At 43.7% G+C, this 12334-nt stretch overlaps 1 protein-coding gene across 1 annotated transcript; it reads left to right on the top strand.

Moving 5' to 3' along the window:
- Positions 1-315: 315 nt before the first annotated feature.
- On the top strand, positions 316-11703 carry LOC146760416 (obscurin-like). The gene is made up of 5 exons (XM_085551430.1): positions 316-575; positions 1343-1429; positions 9740-9901; positions 10874-11140; positions 11351-11703. The coding sequence occupies exons 1-5, from the start codon at positions 401-403 to the stop codon at positions 11623-11625; spliced, it is 966 nt and encodes a 321-aa protein (XP_085407556.1). The 5' UTR covers positions 316-400; the 3' UTR covers positions 11626-11703.
- Positions 11704-12334: the final 631 nt, after the last annotated feature.

The following is a 12334-nucleotide window of genomic DNA, read 5'->3' as shown; positions in this document are numbered from 1 at the left end:
AATGTAGAGAGACATCAGAAGAAACAAAGAGAAGGGAGGAGGTTCAGCAGTGCATGCAGGTGTTCTAAATCTCATGTCCAAATCTGCTATCAGACTGCGAAATGTTTAGATTTATGATATGATATGAAATGATATGCCTATTCATTTCCCAAGGCAAAATAGAGGGGAAAGTATTTTCCTGTCTTAATGAGGCATCATGATGGTCCCTGTGAAGGGCAAGTATAATGAAAATGGGGAACTGGAGTAAGCTCTGCAGCAGACTACAGCAAAATGGTGTGACTGTTGTGATGTCCCTGCAGAGAAAGAAGACGTGTTTACAAACAAGGACAAGGTACAAAAGGAGGTGAAGGCTGCACTGACTCAAAATGCCACGCTGAGCTGCGAGGTGGCCCAGGAGAAGATGGAGGTGAAGTGGTACAAGGAGGGGAAACTGATCACCTCGAGCAAGAAGTTCAAGGTGGAGTCAGAGGGCAAACAGTGTCGGCTGGTGGTGATCCAGGTAGAGAAGAAAGATGCAGGGGAGTACAGCTGCGAGGCTGCTGGCCAGAAACTCACCTTCAAGATTCATGTCACAGGTGAGAGAGAACACATTTTGGCCTTTCATTCTAGAATGTTTTAGAAAACGGTCATTAGTTTGTAAGTTTTCCCTGCTATGCTTAAAATTTTTGGAGCTGAACCTTGGGGTGGTTAATTTCTGATGAGGAAATTGAACAAATTATTCTAAATACAGTTGTGAGGCAGCTCCATCTTTTAAAATCTTCAGGAATTTCCTTTTGCTGTGGGAATGAGGCCATAGACAAGAAAGTTCTGATTGCACTTCTCCATTCCCACGTGCCTGTACCACTAGAACAACTCTGCAATGCAGCTGCGTCTCAGGAAGTTTCAGAACAGGGGCTTTGTGTCAAGCACTAGGGGGTGTGCTCTATGTAACATGTTTTTGTCTTGGAAGGGCTCATTTAGCATGGGAGAGAATACTACAGGAATGTTTTGTATAAGTTGATGTTTTGAAGACATAAGTAAATGGCAGCTAGGGGACGAAAGAGTCATGAGAGTCATACAAGAAGCATCACAGAATGCCTTTTGTTGGAAGGGACCTGGAGGATCATCCAGTTCCAATCTCTGTCCTGGAAAGGAACACATTCTTTGAGACTAGGTTGCTCTAACACCCATCCAGCCTAGACTTGAATGTTTTCAGGGATGGGGCATCCATAAATTGCACAACTTCTCTCCACATCATTCTCTTGGGGCATCAGACTGGGAGAACTGATTCATTTTTCTGACTCCTTCCCCAAAACCTGCTCTTCTTTCAAGAGGCCAAACTAATGTATCTCTCTCTTTTCAGAGCCAGAATTTGTATTTACAAACAAGGAGAAGGTACAGAAGGTGGTGAAGGCTGCAACAACAGAAAAATGCCATGCTGAGCTGCGAGGTGGCGCAGGAGAAGATGGAGGTTGTCATCAATTTATAAGCAATGAGCCAATAATGTTCCAATTATAAACTTTTATTAATTGTAGCGGGTAAAACTAAAAGGCAATTCAGCGCTGGGCGACAGGGGGATTATTGTTCCTCCAACTGCCGCGCCGTCCCGTCCCTTGCAACTTCTTTTGTATTGTCCATCCCGAGCGTATTGTCCTTTAATTGGTCGGTTGTGATCGTGCGACTTGGTGTGTCGTTCCTTGGTTGGTCCTTCCGTGGAACTTTGTATCCATCGGGGCGCGCTTTGCCTGTAACTACGCAGAGTACACAATCTACCCATAAAATTAGAGTGTTCTGCAACCTTTGTGGCCTCCATATTCCACCATTATATCCCGGTCCTAATGAACAAGCACTCCACCACAATGCTACCACATCCCGGTCTTAATGAGCAAACATTTTATCACAGAGGTCAAGTGATAAAAGGAGGGGAAACTGATCACCTCGAGCAAGAAGTTCAAGGTAGAGTCAGAGGGCAAACAGCGTCGGCTGGTGGTGAGCCAGGTGGAGAAGAAAGATGCAGGGGAGTACAGCTGCGAGGCTGCTGGCCAGAAACTCACCTTCAAGATTCATGTCACAGGTAAGACAGGTGTTGTATGAAATACAGCAGAGAACAGTAAAGTAAAATCTAGTTTCTATTATACTGCACCTGGATCACTGTAGTCTGTGCTGAGGTTTTTTCCCTAGACTTGATTGCCTGGGTTTGTAGAAAGTATTTGGTTTCAGTATGACACAAAGACCTGTTTCAGTCTGTCTGTAGAGCAATAATTAGTAATATATGTACAGTGGAAGCAATATTCAAGATACTATTCAAATCTCTCCTGTGCCTGAGATCCCAAACTGTAATTCTTGTTCACCTAAACATTTGACTAAGATAAGTATGTGCAGTGAGGCTGGAGTGCATGTTCTACGTGCAGCCTTTCATGGCAGGAGAAGCAGGAACTTCTCCTAGTAGTACACTGCCTTTTTACTATGCCTTTATGTTGGAGGCTGCATCTGGATAGGTGAGTCTGCTACTCACAGTAAGAGACCTGGTAGAGCTGACTATTGCCAGAGCTCAAAGTAAGATAGATATCTGCAAATCACACACAAAGAACAAAGGACTGCGTTGGTGAGCATATTTCCTTTGTGCCTTTGACAGTCACAGTTGTGGCAATGGTAGAGGCCATGAGGAGTCTGTTCAGGAAGCCAGGAGTACTGTTCTGGGTCATGAAAAGGCAGCCAGTGGTTTGACTATCACATGTTTATGTGTTTTGATGTTTCACAGTGGGTCTTAAGTAAAAGGAACTCAGGTTTTGGTTGCCTGCAGGACAGATGTTCTTTTGGGTTCAATATGTTTGCATAGTGACTTGCAACCATGGGACTGGTGTTCAAGGACCCTCTTGGTTCCTTCAGTTCCTAGGTTCTTTCTTGCCTAGATTTGACACTTTGTTTCAACAGAAGAGCTGATATTCTCTAGTGAAGGCTATTAGTTTGGGCACAAGTGGTAACCTAAACCTGTTCCAACCTGTACATACAAACCTGCAAGTTGGTCTCATTTCGGTCCCTCAGTCAATACTTTTTCTTTTCTTCCCTCAGAGCCAAAACCTGTGTTTATAAACCAGGAGCAGGTGCAGAAAGAGGTGAGTGCTGCCCTGGCAGCAAGTGCCTCCCTCAGCTGTGAAGTAGCACAGGATCCAACCGAAGTAAAATGGTACAAGGATGGAAGACTGCTTGCCTCCTCCAGAAAGTTCAGAATGGAATCTGTGGGCAAAACACGGCGTCTGGTTGTGGAGCAGCTGGAGAAGAAAGATGCTGGAGAATACATCTGCGAGGCTGCTGGCCAGAAGATGACCTTCAAGTTGGAAACAACTGGTGAGCATTCGCTTTGGGAGCACTAAGCAGCTTTTTATGTGGCTTAGAGGAAGACTGGCTGTCTTCTACCCTGTGGGCATGGAACAGCCACAATTCCCCCCGGAACAACATCAATGACCCACACCACAAGTTGGATTCTCCTTTTTAATGTAGTGGTAGCGAGGTGAAAATCTGGCTGTGGAATATTTTTGACTAAGGAACTTCTACTTTAATTTCTAGATGCGCTGAATTACCCTCTGGAGTGTCTTTCTGAATATATAAGCAACCATGGGTGACTATGATCCTGATTTATATCTAGGTTCAGGCTTACTTTTTCAGTTAGGTTAGATCAATAGCTCCAGAGAAGATAGGGAAATACAGCAGTTCACTGATACCATGTGTCAGAAGAATGCAGCTCAGTGCTGGGCAGTTTGCTGCTTCATTCCCTCTTACAAGTTGCACCCAAGGCTGGAAAAGACCACTGAGATAGCTGAGTCCAACCCAGCCCACCCTCACTGGACTTACTAACCACGTCCCCAGTGCCACATACCCGTGGCTCTTGAGCACCTCCAGTGACTGCGGTATATCAGCGTGGTTGCTTCAGTTGTGGGAGTTTTCAGACACTGGCTGTTGTTCTAGCGAGACAAAAAACCAAAACTGATGGAACAGTGTCTATACAGGAAGCAACTGGCTGTCCTGATGGCTGCCAACAGTTTTACACAAGGTGTGTCATGCAAGCTTGCATGAGTCTGGTTTAAAAACTTGCTGTTCTGATGGAAGGAGAGGATGTTGGTACAGGATAACTGCGGGATTTGTGCTCTCCCGACATCCAGTTGCAATCACAGCTTATTGTTGCTATAGAAAACAGCTTCTCTGTAGACAAATTGAGTTAGTTCCAATAAGTGGCTGAAGCCCTAAGTGATCCAAGGTGAAGCATGATCCAAACTGGAATTTAACTAATTGTAGTAGGGAATCCAAGCCTTAATGAGATGAGTTATTTAAAATATGAGTCCTCCATCTAAAACAGCATTGAACTCTTACTCTGGTTTATGATAGAAGTGAGAGTTTAACAGCAGAAGTCTGAAGTTATGCTCCATATTTCTCATCACTCAAGAGAATATTTGAATATATGAATTCCTTTGGCTATGTTAGAGCTCATAATGAGGTCAGCTGATGTTCTTTAAATGCTCGGAGTCTAGCAATGTGGGGAAGTGGACTGCTATTTGCTGTTGAGCTTTAGGCTAAGAAGCCTGATTTTAGAGGACTGTGGACTTCCCCTTTCCCTTCCCCTCTCCTCCCCTTCTCCCTGGACTGATCCCACATGGTTTGAGAATGATTTCAGATCAAGGTAAATGAGGAATCGCTGTGTGAAAACCTGTTGTTTTACTGCACTATAAGAGACACTTAGTCAAAAGACAAGTGTGTGTTCCAAGCTTGAGATTGCAGGAGATCCTAGAAACAACTCAGCTGCTCAAACCTGTAGTCTGGCTGAATCTTTTATTGTCAGTTTTGGTCAGGAGGAGATGCTTGAGTAAGACAAATAAAAGGTCACGGGTAAGTTGGTCCTTCTTGTGATATACTTCTAGGCTTTCATCAGGGAGAAGCTTAATTAGTCCAAATAATCATAGCAGAAACCACACCAAGAGCATGAGAGTGAAATTTATACTTTCTTGACGTGAAGGAAAATTTTACCTGGTTCTGCCATTCCCCAAATATTTGTTTCCTTATGACAAGAAGAACTTTGCAGAAGTAATTTTTTTTTTTCAGTCTTGCGTGCAACACAAAAAGGGGTAAAATCTAGGAGGCCACCTGAAATGTTTTTTCCATCTGGAAGGATCCATTTAACAGCACCCATGGACCTGGTTATGAACAAAACTAAGTTCCCAACTAAATCCACATTCTTCTTTCTCCTTCTCAGAATTGCCTGTGAAAATCAGCAAACCATTGGCAGACAGTAGCGTCATTGAGAAGGACAAGGTCACATTTGAGTGTGAGCTGTCCAGGCCCAACATGGACGTCAAGTGGTTCAAGGTATGGCATGTAATGGTATTTTCCTTTCTGACTTCTCTGGAAATGAATGAGAGCCTTTAATTTCACTTCCAAGGGATGCGAGTCTGAGCTTTTCCTTGATAGCTTTTTCACTGCTCTCTTTTCTTTATGCTCTTTTATTTGCCCAGATCAGCACTCTTTGTTATTATGTCCTGAGTTCATTTATCAAGTTGAAATTGAAGTTTGTTTTGGTTTTATTGTGAACTTTTTAGGTCATGCTGCACAAAATATTGTTGGTTGAACTACAGTACAGTCTTGAGCTTCAAGTCTAACACAGAAATTCTCAGCCGGGATTTTGTAGCCTTGTTGTGAACTGGGTTTTTGGGGTGAAATCTCAGTTTTCTTTGCACCTGACAGTGTGAGAATTTGCTCTGGCACTTTGTGTACCTCCCTGGTGCTCAGCTGTTCCTTCCCTTACTTGGGGATAACGTCATTTATTCAAGGTGATGTCCAAACAGGCTTGTTAACAGTCCTCCGCAGTGCTTTAAGCTGTCATAGGTCAGCCAGAATTTATGCATGTTCTATAGCCATTCCTTCATGTTGAAAACACTGCACTGTGCTTAAGCTTCAGCATATGTTCCAGTAAGCACAGTTCCATTAATTCTAGGGGAGTGGGTGAATTAAGCATAGATCTGAAGGCTCCCTTTGCTGAGTGCAGAGATGGAAGGACTAATGGAGATCTGACTTGATATTTTCCCTTCTAGGAGGGGAAGGAGCTCTGTCAAAGTAAAAAAGTGGGCATTACTTCCCAGGGAAATAAGAGAAGTCTCATTATTCACAAGTGTGAATATGAAGATCAGGGAACATCCACATGCTGAGCAGCCTAAGACAAGACATCAGCTACCCTAAAGGTTCATTTTATGTTTAACTGAAAGAGCAAATAAATCCTCTTGTGGTATTTTGCACCACGGGAAGAAATGCTTCATGGGCAGTTTGGGCATTTCTTGGTTAGTCCTTTTGGATACCTTTCTCTTTCTTCTTTATGCTCAAGACAGATTTTCCCTCCATGTGTTGCATTGGTTAAACCCCAGTTTGTAGCTCATCATTGGGCTCTGAAGCATCAGACTTGTTACTGAACACATGGGTCTGCTGTGCCCTGGTAGATGCCACCTTCCCAAGGGACGTATGAAAGGATGCTTTTTTCTGATTTCCTACTAGATGCTGTCCTCATGTGGCCACTTGGGTTCAGTGTTAGCATGAACATGAACATGTGTCCTGTCCCATGACTTTGGTGAACTCATTTTCTCTCTCATTCTGCAACCAGGTTGGGTTGCTGTTTCAGTACTGGCTGTTTTATGTAGCCATTCCATTTGTTCTGGTTTACGTTCTTTTTTATTTTCTTTTTTTCAGGCATCATTTCTATACAGTAGACAAAGCCAGCCTATTACATTTGATTTACAGTTTTTAGCTTTTGCTGGTAAGCATTTCAGCTCTCAGGCAGTTTTACCAACAGCTTTGAAGAGCTGAAATGAACCAGCCTGGACACGATGGTCTGTTTTTGTTGGTGTAATGAATTTATGAAGTTAAACTGATTGACCCCATAAGGTTTTACAGTGTATGACTCACGTCTGGCAGAGTTATCACAGCAATGAGTTTATATACTTAGCATTTCAGGAGGCAAATGGTTGGGGATACTCTTTCATTTGCTTGCGTCTCAGAGTGAATCACTAGTATGTGAACCATCCTTCATCTCCTTTGTATTGCTTTTGTGTGTGTCTGTGTGTGGTTTCCCCTGTGAATTTCATTCTTTCCAGTTATATGGAAGTTCTCTTTTGAGCAGTGAAATTAGATGTTCCATCATCAGTCATAATGGTAAAGCTGAGTTGCCACGTTATCTGTGTCCTTTCTGTCTGGCGTCTCAATAACTGCTGCCCCACCACAATATCTGCCTAATACTTCAGCTCCATGGATGCCTCCTTGTGCAAACTGAGAGCCTGTATTTGGTGTGCATAGATCTGGGCTTACATCTGTGCTGGTAAATGCACTAGTGCATGGGCTAAGCAGTCCTGCCTCCTGTGCTGTGGGCATTGAGATGGGGCTCCTACAAGCTGCCCATTGCAAGATATTTAGAAACTAATTGCTGCGGAGGTTTCCATCCTCTTTTCAGACTAACTAAAATTTGGTTAGTGGGATCAAAACAGAAGGGGCAGGGAGGGAGAGCTGACCAAGGACTACTGATGGAACAACTATGAATCCTTGGTTCCTCAGGATTCCCTGCATCAGCAGTTGGCAACAGGAGTAAGGGGGCTCAGGAGGACACTGTGGAGTAGTGTGAAAAATGAGCGAAGAGAGTTACTAATTGATGCCTCTTGGAAAGTAGTCCAAGAGTGGTCCTCTTCCTAAACTCTCCTCTTGTGTGTGGTTTAATCTTTATGAGGTGTTCATAACAAGTGATGTGTAGATCTCCCTTATCTCATAATGTCTTTGCCTGCCTGCAGTGAATATGCAGGATACTGGATCATATACCAGCTTCTTTGAATTACTGCTCATGTCAGGAGATAAAATCTGCCTATTCTTTGAACTAACACTGGCGAGGGTTAGTTATTCTGGCTACCGAGAGAATGACACAGCAGATTAAACTCTTTCATTTCCTTCTTTGTCAAATGCCTTTTCATCTAACTGTGTGTCCCATAGAAATTCAGAGCAGTGTTGGCTGAGGGAAGTGGAAATATTTATCTCCTGTGTGTATCTGCCACCCTATTTAGACATGCTGGCAGAGCGCAGAGATTGGAGGAGTTGGATTAGGCAGTAGTTTCCCTATTGCTCACAGAACCACTTTTTCTGTGGTCTCCCAGCTACCCTGTGCCCAGTGACCTATGCAAGATGGAGCGGAAAAGGCTCATTTTATGAACAAACAGGAACCTTTCTGGTCAGATTAATACCTGTGCTCTTTTAGAGAGATTTAGATACTAGAGATTTTAGGTACTGGAATAGGCTCCCCAGAAAGGTGGTTGAATCACCATCCCTGGTTGTGTTTAAGAGCCTTTTGGATGTGGTACTCAGGGATATGATTTAGTGTAGGGTTTTTAGAGTTAGGGTACTGGTTAGGCTGCGGTTGGACTTGATGATCTTCAATGTCTTTTCCAACCTGGGTAAATCTATGATTCTATGCAGGAACTCTTCTCCTGAGGTTAATCCAAGTTGTATCCAGGCCCTTCAGAAGGAAAGGGATATAGCAGCACAGAAATATGGCCTGATTCTGACATAACTAAATGCAGACCTGGAGAGTTAAAAGGGATTGTGTGATGTTCAAAGGATTTTGAAGCAAAGATGTCCCCTAGGTAAGATTTGTGGCTGACATTCCCCATACATTGTTTGTAGGCACACAAGCTAAGTAGAGACTAGTGATGAGCATGCAGAGAAGCCAATGGTTCAGACAGGTTTGTAGTGACACAACACTGTAGAGTTCTGTCTAGTTCTCCTTGGCATAGTTTGGAAAATAAAGATGAGGTAATTGGTGGTAACCAATATGGCTTCATCAAGGTCAAGCCATGTCTGACAAACTTGGTGGCCTTTCATGATGGAGTAACAGCATCAGTGGATAATGGGAGAGCAACTGACATCATCTACTTGGACTTGTGCAGAGCATTTGATCCCGTCCTGCATGACATCCTGGTCACCAAACTGGAGAAAAATGGTTTTGATGGATGGACCAGTTGCAGGATAGGGAACTGTCTGGATGGTCACACTCAGAGAGCTGCAGTCAATAGCTCAGTGTCCAGGTGGAGGGTGGTGTTGGGACCAGTGTTATTTAACATTTTTGTAGGCAACATGGAGAGTGGAATCAAATGCAGCCTCAGCAAGTTTGCAGATGACACCAAGCTGAGCGGTGCTGTTGATGTGCTAGAGGGAAGGGATGCTACTCAGAGGGACCTGGACAGGCTGGAGAGGTGGGCCCTTGGCAGCCTCATGAACTTGAGTGTGGCCAAGTACAAGGCCCTGCACCTGGGTCAGGGCAATCCCAAGCACAGGCACAGGCTTAGAGGAGAATGATTTGAGAGAAGCCTTGACCCTGAGGAGAAGAGTTGGTGTGGAGGGAGGTGTCCCTGCCTATAGCAGGGGGACTGGAACTAAATGACCTTAAAGATTCAGTCAGTTCTATTGTTTTTCTACCCTTAATTTTGCTTGAAAGGTTTTAGAATAAATGAGATTCTGGTTTCCATGAAAACTGTTTGCAGGGAGCTCCATTGTAGCTAGTAGGTCTGTCTTTAAGTTCAAGGGCAATAATGCATTGACTGTGTTGAAGAGAGAAATGACTCAGGAATGGATGATGGTTTAGAATAAAACATAATCCTACTTATTTTCTATGCAAATATGTGTAAGGAAAAGATGCTGCACTCAGTTCTGGAAATACCCTGACAAATATATCTCTACTGTTTCACAGCTGGAGATATCAAGATTGTTAAAGCACTGGAAGATGTGGAAGTGAATGAATATGGGAGTGCATCTTTTGTCTGTGAGATTTCACACGATGAGGTTCAGACCCAGTGGTACAAAGAGGACAACAAGCTGAAGGCTGATGACAACATCAGAATGCAACAAGATGGTAGGGTGTAAGCGGGGGGTCTTTCTCCTGAGTGGGGGGTGGGTTGGAGATCAAGCATATAAGACATCTGAAATGAAGTGAAGAGGGTTCAGAAGCGAGTTCCCCTTTTGTTTTGGGACTGAGGTTTAGGTGGAACAAGTGACATGGTGGGATGCTTAGTGTGGGAAGTGTGATGCTATCCCACCATCCCACACTGCTGGGAGCAGGTAGGAAATGAGTGCAGTTATTTCCAAAGTGGGGGTGAACAGGGCAGTCAGTTCACCTCTCCAAAGAGGTTTTGTCTGACTGTGAGTGTGATCCTTCTGTATCAGATACTTTGAATTTGACGGTGGCCGCATTTGATCAGTCCTTGTAGAAGCCATGTTTAGATTCTGCTTTGGTCTGCTCCATTTCCAGTTCAAAGTCGTTGGACACTAAATGAGACAGCTGCATCTCAGTAAAAGATGTGTTTGAATAGCTGTGATGTGCTTACTATTCAGATTTACAGAGCTGAGGTTTTGTCCTTGGCTATAGCAAAGAAGTCAAATCAGGTGAAATTAATTGTATTTCTGAACTAGACAAGTTTAAGTTTGGTAGCACCTAAATTTGGTGCGGTTTGTCATTGATTTCATCTGAAAGAAACTTGCAGGCTTTTTATCTGCTGTTGTCCCCAGCGTAAGATTATCCATTCACATCCTAAAGTACTTGTTATATTTTCAACTCACTCTTATTTGAATAAAAGCCTCAACAATTGGGAGCAATTTAATAAGCACAGAACAAGAGCTGGACCTTGCATTTGGTAGATACTGTACAGTATTACTTCATAGAAATGTAGTCAATGGCATTCCCTATAGACAATCGTTTGTTTTATCTTTAGAGTCGTTCAAAGAGCCATTGTGAACTTGACATTAATTGGAATGGAATACACGCAAGAGACTTTCCTCTTCTTCCAATTGTCCTCATCCTTTCTTCTCTTCCACCCCTGCTTTGCAGATTACCATATAGAAATCACCAGGAAGTTGGAGGACAAGACAGCTTTGGAACGTCATTCTGTCATCCTGTCCTGTGACTTCAGGCCTTCTCCAAAGGTTGTGAAATGGTTCAAGGGCCGCACACCCATCGAGCCCTCTGAGAAGTACAAGATCAAGAGGGATAAGCATTCAGTAGAGCTCAGAATTCTGAAGCTGAAGCCCGATGATGCTGGTGTGTACAAGTGCAAGGCAGGAATTGCAGAGACTGAGGCCACGCTGACAGCTGAAGGTATGAGCAGGGAGGGTGGCCTCTTCCATGTCCTATTTCACCTCAGATTTCTCTTCTTGAGGTTGACTTCTGCCGTTCTCTCCTGCTAACTTTATACATGTATTATCTTCACATAGATGATTACACAAAGATCATCTAGTCCAACCATTCTACCACATCCCAGTATGATTTATAGTAACAGTGGTAACAGTTCACCTTGTTTCCCCAAAGCCCGCAATGTAGAAGTAACGAAGCACCTGCAGGATGTAGAAATTGAAGAAGAGAGCTCTGCTGTCTTCTCCTGCGAGCTGTCCCATAATGACGAGGACGTGGAATGGTTCCTGAATGGCAACCTCCTTTACACCAACAATTACAATGACATCAAGAACGTTGGCAATTGCTGCACACTGACAATGAAGCAGGTTAAGCCTGAGGATGCTGGCACAGTGACAGTGAAGTCAGACAAGGTGTCAGAAAGCGCACCTGAAGGTGATAGGTGGGTCTGATCACACCCCTCCTGGATGTAAGAGATGCTAAGGAGTTCCAGTTCATTCTATTGTGCAGCAGTCCTGCTTCTAAAGCTGACCTCTCTGGGGTGACAAGTCATCAGAGGCTTTCTTCCAGTGGAAGGTTCCATTGCAGCAGATATCAAGGAAGGAGGATGGTTTTGGTGTCCTGCCAAAGCATTCCATTGCTTTTTATCATCATTTTACTTAACACAAGGAGAGTTACAGGAGCAATTTCTTTTACTGCTTCAGTAACATGCAGTGTCAATGCTGTTGTCTCCAAGGATTTATGACTGAAGGAGAGATCATTCAGTGTGTGTTTTGCCTCTGGGATGACTAATGAACAGGCTGTGAGCAACCTGATCTAGCTGTGAATGTCCCTTTTTATTGCAGGGGAGCTGGGCTAGATGGCCTTTAAGGGTCTCTTCCAATTCTAAGGAACTTGTGCCTGAAGTGCAGAAGTGGATGAATTATACCACTTCTTCATATCCTCCCCATGATTACAGAGGAAATACAACAAAACAACATGCATGGTCTTACTGTTGTCATTTGCTTGAATACGAAGACATCTCTTTTTTATGGTTGAGATTTTTGTTGATATGGGTCAGGAGGAACTCACACTTTTTAGCTTTCTCAATAGGCAAAAAGTTCCAGTTGCTGCAAGCCACCGAGGTAACCAATAGAGGGGCCCTGATCCCCCTTGTGCCAT

The sequence above is a fragment of the Coturnix japonica genome, chromosome 6 (assembly GCF_054131305.1).
Source record: "Coturnix japonica strain WE chromosome 6, WE-NBRP24, whole genome shotgun sequence".
In the NCBI taxonomy this organism is placed as follows: Eukaryota; Metazoa; Chordata; class Aves; order Galliformes; family Phasianidae; genus Coturnix; species Coturnix japonica.
This window is presented reverse-complemented; position numbering and strand designations above follow the sequence as displayed.

What these genes read in the sequence shown, in the direction of transcription:
- LOC146760416 (XM_085551430.1), top strand. Translation starts at nt 401, where the DNA reads ATGGAGGTGAAGTGGTACAAGGAGGGGAAACTGATCACCTCGAGCAAG. An exon ending in ATGCCATGCTGAGCTGCGAG is followed by an intron (nt 1,430 to 9,739) that starts GTGGCGCAGGAG and finishes ACTGTTTCACAG; the next exon opens with CTGGAGATATCAAGATTGTT. An exon ending in CATCAGAATGCAACAAGATG is followed by an intron (nt 9,902 to 10,873) that starts GTAGGGTGTAAG and finishes CCTGCTTTGCAG; the next exon opens with ATTACCATATAGAAATCACC.